Here is a 16,692-nt window from a genome sequence, read left to right as displayed (position 1 = left end):
ACGGCAATGAGTGAAGACTGTTTTACGGCAGGCATGTGTATGCAGGGAGCTTGTAGTTAGCGGAATAGCTGTCTACTTAAACTGTGAGAGCGCTTTTTCAACTTTGAAATAAAATTATAAGAAAGCTGAGACTTGTATCCTGGACAAATGGACGTCGGAGAGCTCCTGAACTATCAGGTAGACGTTTCACTCCTGATAATGTGTGTGAGAGCTAACTAAGCTAACAGTAACTTATCTCATTCATTGGGTTGTAAATAAACGCTAACAGTTTAATGTGTGTGAGCATGTAGACTTTTATTTAGCCTCCTTTGTTTGCGTCCTTGTTTAATGATCAGTCAATTAGAACTGAGTGACGCTTGCGCGAAAAGAAAACAACTTTGGATCTCAAGTCCGTGTTTACTAACGCTAGCAGTTAGCCCGTTTGCTAAGTCTGTTAGCTATCTCGCAGCAGCACATCAAGAGCGGGGAAACTTTGCGGACTTCCCTCAGATACATCTGTTTAAAACTAGTTATGCCTAGCAAAGCATTTTGAATCTTTGGGATTCTTTCGTCAGTTAGATTCGGTCTTCTATATGTTATTGTCGAAACAAATGTGTACCTGAACAGTTTCGTTTATCATACAAGGCATACGTACGAGAAATCGACTTCACCCAGTATTTGCATCAAATATGCAAATCGCCATTATATGTCCCATTTCATAAATCTGTATTTCAGTAAAATCTCGTCTTCTACTTAGGCTCACTGTTTAGTTGCAACTTTTTTTTTAATGCCATCAGTTTTCTTAGATTAGTTGTTTGACAGCTGCTTCGATTAACTTGATAAAATTATATGTGCTTCTTTTTTTAAAATTCATTTGAAAAGTCATGATTGAGTATTTCTAGATTGACTTTTCTATAGTTGCGCCAGATATGACCTAGTCAGGTGCTATAATGGTGTATTTCATTGATTGTTTTTAATCTCATTAAATGCCACCTTGCTGAAAACAAGCAACCACATAATTTTGGGCTCTCCCAACACTTTTTCATATATTCATCTTATAGAGTAAATCCCTGTACACACATTTAATGATCCCTTTTCTTGTTGCAGCCTGATAGGGGAGCAAAGCGTCCCAGGGGCGAAGAGGATGGAGGAGCAGGAGGAGATGAAGACTCCAGAGCAGGGAAGCAGCTGAAAGGGATGAGTGCTAGAGAGCTGGCCAGATACAGGGAGGTGGCAGGAGCAGAAGGAGGTGCTGAGATGAGGGAGACTGAAGAGCTCATAGGGGACAAGAAGATAATCCTGGAAAAGCTGATGGACCAGGATGCAGAAGAACCCGAGGTGGGTTATTGTAATTGTTATGTTATTATTATAGAGTTGTTACTCTGGTTTCTTTGGGTGATGAAAAATGAAGAAATGTGACAAAGATCATGAAAATTAAATATGTTCCTTTATTCTCATATGTTTTGAGTTCATAGTTTGCATGGCAATCTTTAAACAGCTTTCACCATACTAGCATGCTTCATCAGGACATAAGCCATATTAGCAAATTCAGATAGATTTACACAAACGCTACTAAAACAAACACAAACATGCTATGATTAAAAATGTTTCAGCCAGATTTATACCGAATCAGACTTATTAGATGTTATTTGTTGGTATACTCTGCATGCATTGTGTCTAAATGTAACTACCTGTGACATCTGTGTCGGTGGAGTAATTAGAACAGATTAAGATTGACAACATTAAATAGACAAAAGTTCAGTTTCTTTAACATGTGGGAGCACATCTATTAAGTCAGACTTACTCAAGAGCGTGTTTGTTTCCTGTAAACAACACAAACAACAGACTTAAATGCATTGGCATTCTTTGTGAATGGTGCATTGATAATATAAAAGAGCAATTTAATTCAAATGGAATACAGTGTTAAATGACAAAGCTGACTAATTTCTTTTAGGCAATCTCTGCTTTAGTCAGGAGGAAATAATTCACACTCCTTTGTTGAAGACAAATGTGAGATTTGATGGTGCTGCCACTAACTCAAATTCTCCTCTTCACTACTGCTGCATCCTGCCTTTGGGTCTGATTAAGAGATCCCTCTTTTTACATCATTTAAAGTCACGCCATTAAACAAGACTTGGCCACTGCGGTCATGTCTGTTTATTGTTCTGTGACCTGTTAAAGTCGGTTAATTAAAAAAACAAAAGTAAACGTCCATTTATAAAGTGTCTTTGTATTTTTTATTTTTGTTCCAAGCTGCTTAGTCTGCAGTACCAGCTTAGAATAATAAGCAATAAATGATATAAACTGTCAGATGATTATTGTAGTGGGCACACAAAGCTTTTTATAGCCACTTTTCACTTTCCTTTTTCATAGTTTTCTGTGATTCCCCACTGGTTTCCCTGCCCAAATTTCCCTTTCAGTTTCATATTGTTCATTAATCTTTCTGGTTGATTTCTATCCAGGTTTCTGCTTTAAAAAAAGGAATTGCAAAATGGTTTATTCCTGAAAGGTCTTTGAGAGGTCCTCTTGCTCCACTGGGGTTCAAACTTCCCATACATCAATCCTCCAATCACAAAGTTGCCAGTCTTGCCAGTATTGCTGGTCCCATATTCAGTGACCACACTGGGTGTGCAGTCAGTCTGCAGGGTCTAATGCTCTTATGGCTTTGACAAACCAAACAAAACTAGATTACTATAACCAGGATCTGCTGTCCTGAATCACCCAGTTAATCTTGGATCTTTCAAGAAACTTGGAGAGAGTGAGACTTGAATTGAAACACCTAACATGGTGAAACAGCATAAAAATAAGTTCCAGGAAAGGTTGTTTTATTCTACATTGTTATCTGTCCAGCACTGCGGAGGTTTATAATCCATCAGGAGGTCAAACACATTCTCTTTTCACTCAGATGCATTCCTTCTGATTGAACAAAATGTCTGCACAATTTGCTTCAATCACATGATTAAGGTGACCCTACAGTCTCTTTGTTGTTATGGCAGCAGTTGCTTTAATAATTTTATTTTTCCCTTTTTCTCCCCGTCTTCCCTTCTCCATCTTTTTGCTCCCTTTCCCCTGTGCTAATCAAACAGGCAGAACTGGTCGATGAGAGCTCAGTGAAGAAAATGATCCTGACCTTTGAGAAGAGGTCATACAAAAACCAGGAACTAAGGATTAAGTTTCCAGACAATCCAGAAAAGTAAGCCTATTACAGACAGATTAATAAAGTCTTGTTTGACTTTATTCCAACAAACAAAACTATATGTGGACTTCAGTGGATCTAAAGAAAAAAAGAGGGTCTCAGCATTTCTAAGAAACACTGTCATTATGATCAAACTTATAATGCAAAACTTCTGATTTGTGTTATTAAACTAGGTTCATGGAGTCGGAGCTTGATCTGAATGACATTATCCAGGAAATGCATGTGATTGCTACGATGCCAGATCTCTACCACCTGCTGGTGGAGCTGAACGCCGTCCACTCACTACTGGGCCTCCTCAGTCATGAAAATACTGATATCCTTTCACGTTGAGATTGATTCAGATCACCTCTCTCTATTGAATGTTTTGTTACATAACATTGGTCTTTAAACTTGTTCCCTGTATCATAGAAGTTTACTGTTGTAAACGTAGCTAGTACAAAGAACCAAGGACAGGATAAGAACAATGAATGTGAGCTAAGAGAGTAAAGATGTGTCAACTTTTTATTGAATTTGTTGCACACAAAGCTTGTTGTTGTTGTTGTTTTTTTTTACTATAAACTTGCTTTTACATTAAAACTGTAACAAAATACAATTTACTAAGTGAGTCATATTTCAGATTCAAAACCATATTGGAGTAAATGCATAAACCCTTAAAAATACACAAAATAAATATTACTGTAGCCATTAAAATACCTTCAGTGAAGGCACTGGTACTCAAGATGCATCTCCCAGCAACAAACCAAAAATATAGACCAAACTGGGTGATGAATTTGCATTGTGGGTAAAGTAGTCGCCTGGCTTTTAGAGGAAAAGAGAAAGCATTGATTTTACTTCTACAGTATTATAGGATTGCAGAGTTAAATCAAGTATGGAGTATTGTTATTGGCCTGAGCCTGAGCCACATGTCGCCATAGCCGTGGTGGACCTGCTGCAGGAGCTGACAGATATTGACACACTTCATGAGAGCGAGGATGGTGCTGAGGTACTCATAGATGCTCTGGTGAGTACAAAAGTTTCATGAGTCTCTGATGATATTGATGAAGCAGCACTATTTGGAGTTAGTATTTAAGCTTCTTGGCTCTGGTGGAGAGAAATTGATTGCTTAGTCTTTGTTAATGAATCAAAAGCAAAGTTTCAGTTTAGTCTCACTTAGAAGCATTCATGGTTTTTGGTTTTGTCTTCTTTGTGTGTGGTTTGAAACACAAATTACATTAAATTAAAATAATTCTAATAAAAAGCGTTGTATTAAAATAACTTCAAAGGGGAAACAAATCCACAAACATTAGTTCTTAGTAAAGCTGCCAGTGTCATTTACAGGGGCACAAATGTCTGAAGTTACCTGTTGATTTATTTATTTAAAGTCTTTTTAATTATCTCTCAGCGGTGAGCTGTGACAGTTAAAAAAACATGATGGGATTAGCAACATGACAAGAACTCAGTCAAGAGGAAAAAATGGATTTCAGTATGTAGTTTGATCAGCATAATTATAGCATCGACTCTCCCACTCTTTCTTTTTCGTTCTGTTTTCTTTGTCACCCTCCAGCTGTGTGTGTTGGCATCACTTCACCGTTGATGATCTCTCCCTGTCTCTCCATTTCTGTATATTTAGCCCCCTCGTTCCTTTTTTTTCCTTTTCTAGTTCAGCCTGTCGTGTTGCCGGGCTTTCATAAATATTAGAGTGTCGTGATTCTTGATAGCCCATTATGTTTTTTGACATTTAGATCGACACAGACAAAGGTCAAATTACAATAATATGCGGGTAAAGCCATGATGGAGAAAAGAAATGCATGCCTGTGTTTCTTCACACCTGTCACTGTGACACTTCATAAGAGAATCAGTTGACTTTTTTTCTCTGCTACACTTGACAACTTTGGTTGGGAGTCTTGGGAGTTTTTGAGTAGTTTGATCCCAATATTTTACACGTCCGCGTGGCATTTTGTACATACTGATAAATTCAGTGCAACTTCACGAGGATAGCACTGTTTCTGATGTGAACAAGATGCTAACACCAGACCTGTGTTGTTATTGTTGTTGTTGTTTTTTAAGTATCTATGTTAGCTAATTCAAGTTTATTCATTTACCTGGTATGGACTTAAAAAGTGACAGGAGAAGGGAGCAGGAGATTAACAGACGCTGTGCCAGTCTGTTGTGGTGAAGAGAGAGCTGAGTGTGAAAGCAAAGCTCTCAATTTACTTGTTGATCTACGTCCCTACCCTCACCTATGGTCACGAGCTGTGGGTAGTGACCGAAAGAACAACATCGCGGATACAAGTGGCGGAAATGGGCTTCCCTGAAGGGTGGCTGGCCTCTCCCCTAGAGAAAGGGTGAGAAGTTCGGCCATCCGGAAGGGGTTCAGAGTAGAGCCACTGCTCCTTCACATCGAAAGGAGCCAGTTGAGGTGGTTCAGGCATCTGACAAGGATGCCTCCTGGGTGAGGTGTTCCAGGCATGTCCCACCGGGAGGAGGCCCCAGCGCAGACTGAGGACACGCTGGAGAGATTATATCTCTCGGCTGGCCTGGGAACACCTTGGTGTCCCCCCGGCCAAGCCGAAGGGGGTGGCTGGAGTGAGGGAAGTTTGGACTTCTCTGCTTGGGCTGCTGCCCCCACAACCTGGCCCCGGATAAGCCGAAAAGGATAGTTGGATGGAGGGATGACCTCTGTGGATTTTTAGCACTTTCTATAGATGGTAGATTGGATTTTATAGGTGAAACCAGCACCATGGATCTTTGGTTGTGCTCTTTGAACAATTTCTGCAGTATAGTTGGTAGCATCATCCTGTTCTATTCAATGAGATCACTGCAGAACATTACTCATAATATTAAAGTACCTTCATTGGCTCAGCTTCTTCCTTTAATGCATGTTGCAAGCCCAGTAAACACAGTACCAGCAGCAGAATGTGGGGATATCACATAAGCCGGACCAGTGAAAATCCTCTTTCTATCTGTGTTTAACTGCACATTCAATCCCTGTGATATCTAATTATATGAATGGAAGTGTATTTGTAACAGTAGGTCTCTGTTTTTTAATATGATAAACAAATGTTGCTGTAGTAAATGAAGAAATCTGTCAGAACTCTTTGGGCTCAAAATGTAAAAAATTGTGTAATTTCAGAAAAATGACAGATTAGGTTCTGGTAGCTCAGCTCAAATTGTCCTGTGATTATAAAACAGATGGTTTCTGTTAATTCACACAAAATTTTCTTTCACTGTGATATATTTAAACAAAACAATTATACAGTAGATAGTGGAAAAAAAACAGGAACTTTTGCCATTTATTTTTGTTTATCTATTACTTAATTACTTTTGGCATAGTATTAGTGGCCATGGTGGAGGTCTTTATCTGCACAAAAAACTTTAAAGCTCAAATTTTCCAAAGTTGTCTGAGTGGGTTGGATGGGAGTCTTTCCTGGACCGATTCTGGGACCCAGACCTCCTGATTGACATCCCTGAAAGAACCTGTTTCATTGGACCACACCAACCTGCTCTGTTTTCTGGTTCTCATGCTAACCTTCCTCTTTGCAGGCACATTAAGAGGTAGACACGAATTTTTAGTGTGCAATGTCACCAGCAGACACAGCTCTTTATGTAGCAAGCAGCAATGAATGGTTTGCACATTTGTCAGTTGTGGCCCTCATTAAGGTTTTCAGCAGTTGTGTTATTGTGCTGTTGGTCTGTATAGTAAGCCTTGGGCTTGTTGTCCTTTCTGTAGACATAATGGCGACTGCATACCACAATACCTCACAAGAACTGCCTTCCTTTGGCCTAACGCTGTCGTGTAGTTGTCAAATTCCTCAGCTCATCTCCCTACCTCTCCTTAATAGCATGTGCCACTGTAAATAATTAATGAAATGTATTCATTTTATTGAATGTTTGGATGTATAGATGGTTTCTGTGGTGTTGCCCATGGGGTCTTTCTCTGAAATGGTCTTACAAACACAGAACAGAATATTAATGTTACTTTCTGTGTAAGTATAATATGTTGAAATACTGTTTGTGTTCTAAATAACTGACACAGTCAAGTTAAGAACACATATCCGAGGCCTCTATCTTAGTTATATTGGTGTGTGATAGGAAGAACTGTAGATGAAGCAGGATAAACATCAGAAATTGCTGACAAAACTGGCTTTTGTGTGTGTTTGTGAGCTGGCTTCTTATATGATAGTGACTCGGGTAGCTGTGCAGGGCTCGCAGAATGAAGGAATTTTATAAATGCAGTCCATTTACCATGCAATGGAGCGCCCATAAACCTCACTCTTCTTTACAGCTACTTCCAAGGGAAACAGTTTCAGGGCAGCAAAGGTTGGTTGAATCCATTTGTCTGTCCTCTTTGCTGTAATGCCCTCGGCTCCTCTGTCCTTGCTGCCTGAAGGCCAGGTGGCATCCTTGGTAAGATAAATCAAAATGATCCACGGTGGTCTCCAGTGGCTCATAAATCTGTGTTGACTGTCTTCTTTCATCTATAAGAGTACATTTATCCAGCCCGCTGGCACCTTGCAAGCTTTGTGTGGTTATGAGTCTCCAATCTTGACTTGACTGATAACATTCGGACATCGTCAGAGAGGCTCCAACAGGAAGCAAGCGTCTTCTGCAAAGACAAGTCTTAAAAGTGAACCATCTCTCTGTTATCCCTGGATAGTCTATATACATCTTTTCTCTTCTTTTTTTTTTGAGATTGAGACTATAATTTTGTTTTCAGACAGGGTAGACACAATCATCTGACAGACCTCCAACAAAGTGCAAGGGTGGGAGTGTTTCTAGAACATGAAAAAATATTGTCTCTGCTATGTTACCTTTCACCAAAACCTTTAAAAGATGAAAAATTGTTTCTCCAAAAGTCTGATAAAGTTGTATATGACCTTTGGCAAAATTGTTTTAGAACCGTGACTTGAATTTCATCTTTGTGTGTCTGTAGTTGGAGGGTCAGGTGGTTGCCCTGCTGGTGCAGAATATGGAGCGTCTGGACGAGCAGGTGAAGGAGGAGGCTGATGGAATCTATAACACCCTCGGTAAGGAGACATAATCCAAAATCTTAGCAATGAAACTCCAATTTCTAGTTGTCCTCAAGTAAACTGTCATCACACTCAGGAAGAAAAAACATAAACAAAACAAAACATGGATTTACAGTTAAACAAGGCTACATGTAATAATGTGTTTGTCAGCTAATTCCATACTTTATGCTTGAAAAAAGGTTTTGTCCACTTTGGCTAAAATGACATTGAATAATGGTTTAAAGGACTATACACGGTGCTTTTTCAGCTGTGGAAATAACATGAATGTAACTTTGATTTCCTCAGTCAGGTAATGTCTGAAACTACAGCACTACCACCTGAAATAGGACTGAAATACAGCTAAAGTCATGTTGTTCTCACCTGTCCAACATATATATGTAAAATAAATCAAGCAGTCAGTTGACGTTTTGGCATGAAGCAGTCAAACGTTCATCATGGATTGAGTGGAATAGTAGACAAGTGAAACTGCCCAAACAAACCAGGTGGCAGGAATAAAAATTGGAATTGTTTATTTTTTTAAACAGTCTGTTTCTGTCCTGTTGTTCAGTGGAGTGAATTCAAGTAATTCAAGTACTCCTCAGTAGTCTCATATGATCTTTTTTTTTATTTATTTCTGTGTTGCTTGAATGCTTGAAGTTATCAGATTTTGGCACTTTGCCCTCGTAGTTGTTAATACCAATCCCAAAAGTAAGGTCTCCCGTTTTTTTAGAAATACAAACAACTATTTATTTTCTATAATATTTACATCATTTTAAAGGTTAAAAAATAATTTTCACCTTTTTGGTGGATGCATTTTTGTAGACGCTGCGGCAGTTTTAGAAGGCCTGTGTCATACCAGCTCGCCGCCATGTCCTTCAGGAAGCGTTGAATCTGTCACTTCTTCATCGGAGTAGAATCGTCTACGGGACAAATGTTCTTTCAACTTAGGGAACAGGTGGTAGTCACTAGACCACTTGTGAACGTTTTTGACATCCATGCACGGCTGTCCGTACACTTTCGTCAGTTAGCGTTGAATTTCAACCGGTTTAATGCCTTTTGCGTTCAAAAGTGGAATAACTGCGCGAACCTCACACTTGGCGGTAGCGTTCAACGGGAGCTCCATTTTCAAGGGCTGCCAAGCCAAGATTGAGAATCCCAGCGAAGTCGTGCATGCTTGTTTCGGAGTGGAGAAAGCACCAACCACAACAGTGTGGCAAACAGCCGTACAAACAGTTTCCCCACTGCTTTGGAGATGTTACTTTTGGGATTGCCCTTGTACATATTTCGATGAGTCAGCAGGTTCTTATTTGTTATATTTATTATTTGTTTATAGATACATTTTTTCCACCCACCACATGTTTTATTCGTTCTAATTCTGTGGCTGCACGAATTATGTGACCCTTTGCAGAGTTGATGCTGCAGCATTCTTCTACTTTCTGACTTTATCAGAATAAAATAGAAACAAAAATGTTCTGGTTATTTTCTAAAATACTAGTATTATACGGCAAACAACTCTTACATTTATAGATATTTATACTCATGTTGCACAGTAACTGTGTGCTTTAACACTCAGAGATCCTGTCTAATAACTTTATTTGGTCTGCTGTTTAGTTGCAGTAACAACACTTACAGCTGCTTGTTGAATATCTAGGAGGGAAGAAATTTCACAAACTGACGTATTGTAGCGGTGGCATGCTATCACAGACCCATGACCTGTGAGCTCTTTAGAATGACCCAATCTTTCACAAATGCTGTAAAGCCAGACTGAACAGCTAGGTGCTTGAGTTTTTGTATATATTTATTTTCTTATTATATAATCCTGAGGCAATGGGACTGAAAACACCTGAATTGTGGCCCAACACCTTTGTCCATAATGCATGTAGATATCTGGATCTTCAATAAATGGATGCACTAAAGCCTCCTCAGGCTAGCGGTCTTAAAACTAAAGCTAAAGACATTCACTGCACATTTGTAGTTTTTAAGCAAATAAAATCTTAGTTCTTTTCCCCCCCCCCTTAAAATGTAGTTTTTATTATTTTTGTATTTCAGTGACCTATTTTTTTTCCTACATTTAGTAACCTTAATTAATTTTTAGGGGGCATGTTATGCTGAAGAAAAACCTCTTTTGTTTTTTTTTCTTTTTAATGTGTTTGCCGTAATGCTTGTGTTCAGTTTTTTTCCGCGAACTTCAGAAATCAGTAAATATTTAAGTTGCTCATGTAACACGTAATAAGGGCTACAATTTATACCAAGTTCCAAGTGAGCAGCATAAAGCAATAAACATTGGACGCCACCCTAAATGCAGAGTTGTTCATATGCAAAACAAGGGAGACTCCTATTTGGTGTCCTATCTCAGGTGCTGCAGAGAGTCTGGTCCTAAATTCAACACTATAAAAACAGACTTGGTTAAAAATAGCACCTCAGTAAGATTTGAATATTTTGAGCAAGAATAATTGGCAAAGCGTGCCTTCTTTTTAGAACTGAAACTTTTCGAGAGGGAGGTGTGCCTGTAAGGTGTGTATGAGCCAGGGTTATGTCTTTGGGCAGTGCGGTGACAGGAAGTCCTTGCAGACTTGGGTATACATCATAGAGGCTATAGACTAACTTTATTTGTATTCTGCTAGCAGTGTGTCCCCCTGTTGCCAGCTGCCCTAGAAATTTTCAGTGACAGTGAAAGGAAGCTGTCAATGTCTCTAGCACCAACTCTTTGGAGGTTTTATACCTTTTCAGAGCCTACCATAAAAGTCATAAGAGTTTCTGGGGAGTAATAATTGTATACACAAGGTCCTGGAGAGGGCATGGGCCAGCAGATAGTTTGAAAAGTCCTGGTCTCTGTATTTAGCCCCACATGAATCAGACTTTTTCTGCCTCTCAGCTCTTTTTGTGTAGAATGAGTCTACTGAGACGATTTTTTTCCTCTTTGTTGCCAGATTGAGGCCGAGTGTCAAGAGGGCTGTTTAGGTGTGTGTATTTGGCTCTGTGTATGAGGGTTATGTCGTGGGGGCAGTGCTTGTGCATCCTCTGCTCAAGTTTGTGTGTGCGAGTTATCAAGGGAGCTCTCCAAGCTTGAATAAGCCTTTTGTCTACCTTGGCTGCTCTCTACTCTGAGCCGGCTGTCCTCCAGGATGCTGTCTGTCTGCTCTGTTTGAATCACTGATAAAGGCTCATCTCTCCCTCAGCACCCTGTCACTTCATCCCCTGTTTCACTCTTTCAATCATTTCCCTGTCATCTGCAGCTGTTCTCTCCAGATGTTTTTGCTTTATTTCAGTTTTTATGCTCTTGCAAAACTCTCTTCCCTTTGTCATCTTGTTATCTCCTCATTCACTCTGTTTTCCATCCCTCATCCCTGACACTGTCTTCCCGTCCCCTTTTCCCTCCCTTCTGCTTTTCCTCTGCCTCCTTCCTGTTAATCTTCCTCTTTCCCCCTGGTGTCATGAACACCCCACAATGTCTTTTGCTCCCTTCAACCCCCTCTGCACTTAGTCTACTGTGATGGAGACATCAAGTCTTTCTGATGATAACATTAAGGAAGAAGCTGGGACAGAAAACAGATTAACCCTCTATAAAACTGCACCATGTTGTAAAGTCAGAGAATGATTTTTGACTAATAGTTGATTTTGATATTAGGCTTAGAAATAAAACGACATTGCACACAAAGGAACCCAGAGCAACACAGATTAAACATAAATGTTAAGACATGCTTCTATAATTAGGCAGAAAGTGGATTAGTCACATCCGGGCAATTCTTAATCCCTTAAATAAGATTGGCATTGGTTTTGATATCAATCTGGCAGATTTTGATGTCTATCAGAAATCCTTTTAGAAACTTACTTAGAATGAAGGGCTGATATTAACAGTAAAGACTGAACTATGGTGTTGTGTGTTGCAGCCATCATTGAGAACATGGCAGAGTTCAGACCAGGCATGTGCACAGAGGCTGCCCAGCAGGGACTCATGCAGTGGCTGCTCAAGAGAATCAAGGTAAGAACGAGAATATTGTTTTAAGTTGCCCCAAGAAGGCTACGTGATTGGTTTGTTAGCAGGATTTGAATAATTTTTTTAATTTTTCCCACCAGAAGGCCAACTTAGAAGTTTGTAACGGTGGAATCAATCTGGATTAATACATTTCTTTTTAATGATTATTTGTTGTTGCAAGATATTGAGCCTTTACAAATACATATCACATTAAATGTCATCATCATGTTCTTAAGCAAATATCAAAAACTAATCCAGAGTTTTCAGCGTCCTTCTCGATTTTTAGACCCAAGCTAAAACAAAATATTTTGAGGATAAAATATGTCGTGACTTCTGTGTTATGGAGTTTATTTACCAGTATTTTGATGTTGAATTAGCATTTGCCTTTAGTTCCCTTCACTTTAAGACCTTCACGTAGTGTTAAGCTATCTTGCTCCTAAAGGTGTTTGAATTAATTCTCATAGAAATTGTTGTGGGTGTAGAGTGAGCTCATGTTAACAATCTGTTAAAATTAGGCTTAGATCCACCAAGGTCTTTGAGGTCAACTTAATTATTTGTTGGAGTGTGGTGTGTATTGTGAAGACGCAGAAAGTACATTATAAAATAATGTCACATATGACCTCTGACCTCTCCTTCAGGGTCAGTTGATTGATCTGAAGGTGAAAGTGATAATAATCCAAAGTATAGAGCTATTTTAAAACTATATTTCTTCTATTGTTTGTTTTGATGACATATAGGCATATAGGGAATGATCTACCAAAGTGTGGGGCCCGCCCCCTAGGGGGGGTGCTGAGCCATTGCAGGGGGGGCGCGGTATGAAAATAAAAATAAAAAGAACGCTTGGACACTGCTAGCATAATGGACAGGTTTTTGACGGGGCGCCAACACAAACGCAAAGCAGGAGATGAAGCATTGCCAAATATGTTTCCAAACAAACTTCATTCTAAGCCAAATACTAGAAAATATGGTGAAGCATGTCTTCCCTTTGGCTTCACCTGCACAAGTGCAGAGGCAGGTCTCTGCGACAGAATTAGTTTCCCCTGCGTCGGGAGCAGCGCTGGGCTCTCCAAATCACGGACAAACAGAATCTCACATTCTTGATTTTTAGTTCACAAACACTTGTTGTAATGACTAACTACTCCTGACATTTTGGAGATGTTAGCTCTTCATACAGTAAAGTTACAGCGGGATACAAATAATATCAGGCTGATCCTGCCACGATTTGTTCCCCCTGTCGAAATCACGGACAAACAGTATCCCACAGCTGTTTATGTTTTTGAACCCATTTTGCACAGAGAGGCATTTTTTGAAAAATGTATTGATAGCAATGTTGAATATTATTACACAGGAAAAAAACAACTACACGTAAAATAATCACACCGTGACGCCTCTGCCTTTGTAAATGGAGGGACAGTAACTGCGTGCGTATATGTAAGCGTGTAAAACCTGCAGATAGTCAGATTAACAGTATTTTGTCTCTATCTGCCATTCTGCAATTCATCTCTTGTAAACAATAACGTGGCGCGCAGCGTGACGTGAAAAAAGGCACATACCTTTGACGTTGCGTGACAAACTGTGTATTCCTCGTCCACACGGAAACGCAAAAAACCGGCGTTTTTAAAAAACAAATCTCCATTTTCGGTGATTCGAAACGCCGTTTACGTTTGGACAAAAGGTCCAAACGCATAGAAACAGCTGCGTTTTCAAAAATACCTGTTTAAGTGTGGACGTAGTGTAAAAGAGTTTGGAGATTATTATCACTTTTAATCTGCCTTTCTTTCAAGTTGACCTCAAAATATGTCATATCTTTAAAGAGCGTGTTGTCAAGAGAAAGAGAATGAGCTCCAGAGTTAGTTAGAAATGTACTGTAGGAAAATATTATATAATAAGATGAAGTTATTCATGTCCAGTTATTTACAAATCAATGCCTGTTATCATTACCTACTCCTACAAAATGTTTGTGTAAAGCTAACATGTGTCATGCTACCCTTTTTACTACAAACTTCTTAAAGTAGGTTTAAAAAGAACAAAGAAAACAAAATGAATATATACGAAATGTAATACAAATACTGTCCAGAGAGTGAGCTGCCTTGGTGGAGGTTTTTTTTTTTTTTTGTTGTTGTTGTTAATTTTTTGTATTTGGAGTTTCTGTAAACCAGAAAATACAAGCAAGAATTTCAGTTTAAAGAAAGAAAGAAACAAGTTTGTTGTAAAATATGTTTTGATTTCCAAATTCTCATGAAAACCACAAGCCTCCACCCGAAAACTAAGCACAGCTTCTCAAGATGAGTAGTAATTAGATTTTGGTCTCTTTCCCTCTCCCTCTAAGGCAAAGATGCCTTTTGATGCTAACAAGCTTTACTGCAGTGAAATCCTGGCCATCTTGCTGCAGAACAATGACAGTAAGTGTGTCTCACTAAATGGTTTGTGGATTCCAAATGATATTAGTTTATCTTTCATATTTTTGCCAACCTATTTCCATTCTTTTCATTCCTTTTTCCTGCGGGTTTAGGCTTAGTCATGGTCTGTCGCAGCCTTATCTTATTGTGCCCTTTCCGTGCTCCCTTTTCCCTCCCTACATATTTTTCCTCAGTGTTACCTTTTCTTTTCTTTTCTCTCCCTTTCTTTTTCCTTCCACCACTTTATGACTTCATGTTACCTTTTAATGTTTCTCGTTCTCATTTGTGCATTGGCCGTCTTTCCCGCTAACACTAAAAACCCAGTAGAGCCTCACGTAAACACAGAACTATCTGGTCCTTAAACAAGTAGTCGTTAATGGTACAAGTTACATTGACATTCAGCTGGAGTTGTCTCATTTTAAGCTCACCACCCTTCTCATTCACTCGCACTGCCTCCATCCTATTCCACTTACCTTTCGAACACAAAATATAATGTAAATCTAAAAAAAGGTTCTTTTACTAAAGAACATTTTTCTTTCTTTTGAGAAATGCTGCCAGAAATGATGTACCTTATTTGAAGTAAAAGTAAGGCAAATCATACAGCTGCTAAGAAAGAGCCTTGATGTGCTAATTTTAATGTTGAATTGGATTTAAAACTGGACTCTGAAAGAGTGCATTTTAAAATTCAGCATCCCAGTCCATAAATAGCATGAAAATTGATCATGTTCTCCAGCTCATTCAGCTGTTTATTGTAAAGCGAGCAAAGAAAGGTAAAGGGGGAAAAAGGTCATAGCACATAATATTATTAGTGTTGTGTGTGCCACTTTCTAATGTCAATTTATAGGACGTGTGAGTGTGTGCCAGTTGGGTCTGCTGAGAAGCAGAGGTGTGTTGTGTAATGCTCAGGTCTACATGGAATAACTTGTGAGGATGTGTATTTGTCAATGCCCTCATTTTTCCTCATTTGCTGACTCTCTGGAGGTCCCTCGTAGCAGTTGTGTTCCTCAGTATTTATCCCTTCTGTCGCCCCACCATTTCTCTTGTTTTCCTCTTTCTCTGTCCACTTAAACATTCTTTTTCCTGCTTTCTGTCCTCCCCGCTGCTCACTAAATGTCTTTTTTTGCCACCATCACGACATGATCTCCCTGCTGTCTTTTCCTTTTTATTTTTCTCCTTCACAGATACCAGAGAACTACTGGGTGAGATGGATGGCATTGATGTGTTACTGCAGCAACTATCTGTAAGATTTTTGCTTTTTTTTTTTCCCCTTCTATTTTTAGTTTCTTCTGTGCACTACCCTTCATATTTTCCCAACAGCCCTTTGAGAGGCATACACAGGTGAAGCTTTAGTATTTCTCTAATATGAGCTTCTCCAGATCCGTGGTAAATTGTTAGAAATGTAAAAAATAATAAAAGAAAAAAAGAAATGTGCATACTATGTATCCTTTTCAAAATGCTTCCTTTGTTCTCCCGCCTACCTTCTCCAGGTGTTCAAGCGTCACAACCCGTCCACAGCTGAAGAGCAGGAGATGATGGAGAACCTGTTTGACGCTCTGTGTTCCTGCCTCATGCTGCCCTCCAATCGTGACCGCTTTCTCAGAGGTGAAGGGCTTCAGCTGATGAATCTCATGCTGAGGTGAGGCTGTGTAAGACGTTGTAGAAATGTAGAAGTGGAACATTCCCTGATGGCTTCATGCTGTAGATGCTCAGTTTTCACCTGGTTGAGAGCCACCCACAATGTCTGCATCTCACATTAATACACTTTTTTTTTCTTATGATACTCAGCTACATATTGCACGCTAAAGCCAAGTGTAATTTAGGTTCAGTCTTGTTAACCCTCTACAGAAATCAGCTTTCACTCTCCTGCTGTTGCAGATGTCAACTACAATGTTTTACTTCCCAGTTTCTCTACAAATTGAGTGCTTGGTGGTGGGCCTCTTTGACAGTTCACTCATGTTAACTGTTGCTGTTCACAGCATCTGCCCAGTTAGTGTTTTTGTTTGGCAAGGTAGTGCTATCATTTACTGCCGTGATAATAACTACTGCTTACAAAACATTTTTAATCTTACGGTGGAAACTGTGATATTTCAGGAACTTGATATTGCCATACTAGTAGAACAGGATGATATGACCAAAAATATTTATCCCAATATA

At 39.3% G+C, this 16,692-nt stretch overlaps 1 protein-coding gene across 1 annotated transcript in view; it reads left to right on the top strand.

Moving 5' to 3' along the window:
* The window catches only part of ctnnbl1 (catenin, beta like 1), a 77,647-nt gene continuing 60,955 nt past the window's right edge, over positions 1–16,692 (top strand). The window contains exons 1-10 of the mRNA XM_080898483.1: positions 1–177; positions 1,087–1,317; positions 3,066–3,172; positions 3,349–3,500; positions 4,090–4,175; positions 8,088–8,181; positions 12,054–12,145; positions 14,469–14,541; positions 15,720–15,778; positions 16,026–16,174. Of these exons, the coding sequence (XP_080754609.1) occupies positions 148–177; positions 1,087–1,317; positions 3,066–3,172; positions 3,349–3,500; positions 4,090–4,175; positions 8,088–8,181; positions 12,054–12,145; positions 14,469–14,541; positions 15,720–15,778; positions 16,026–16,174 (1,073 nt within the window). The 5' untranslated portion in view covers positions 1–147. The remainder of the gene's footprint in view (positions 178–1,086; positions 1,318–3,065; positions 3,173–3,348; positions 3,501–4,089; positions 4,176–8,087; positions 8,182–12,053; positions 12,146–14,468; positions 14,542–15,719; positions 15,779–16,025; positions 16,175–16,692) is intronic.

This window comes from Rhamphochromis sp. 'chilingali', assembly GCF_963969265.1.
Source record: "Rhamphochromis sp. 'chilingali' genome assembly, chromosome: 12".
NCBI lineage: Eukaryota > Metazoa > Chordata > Actinopteri > Cichliformes > Cichlidae > Rhamphochromis > Rhamphochromis sp. 'chilingali'.
Note: the sequence above shows the minus strand (reverse complement) of the source record. Positions and strands in the feature narration are given on the sequence as shown.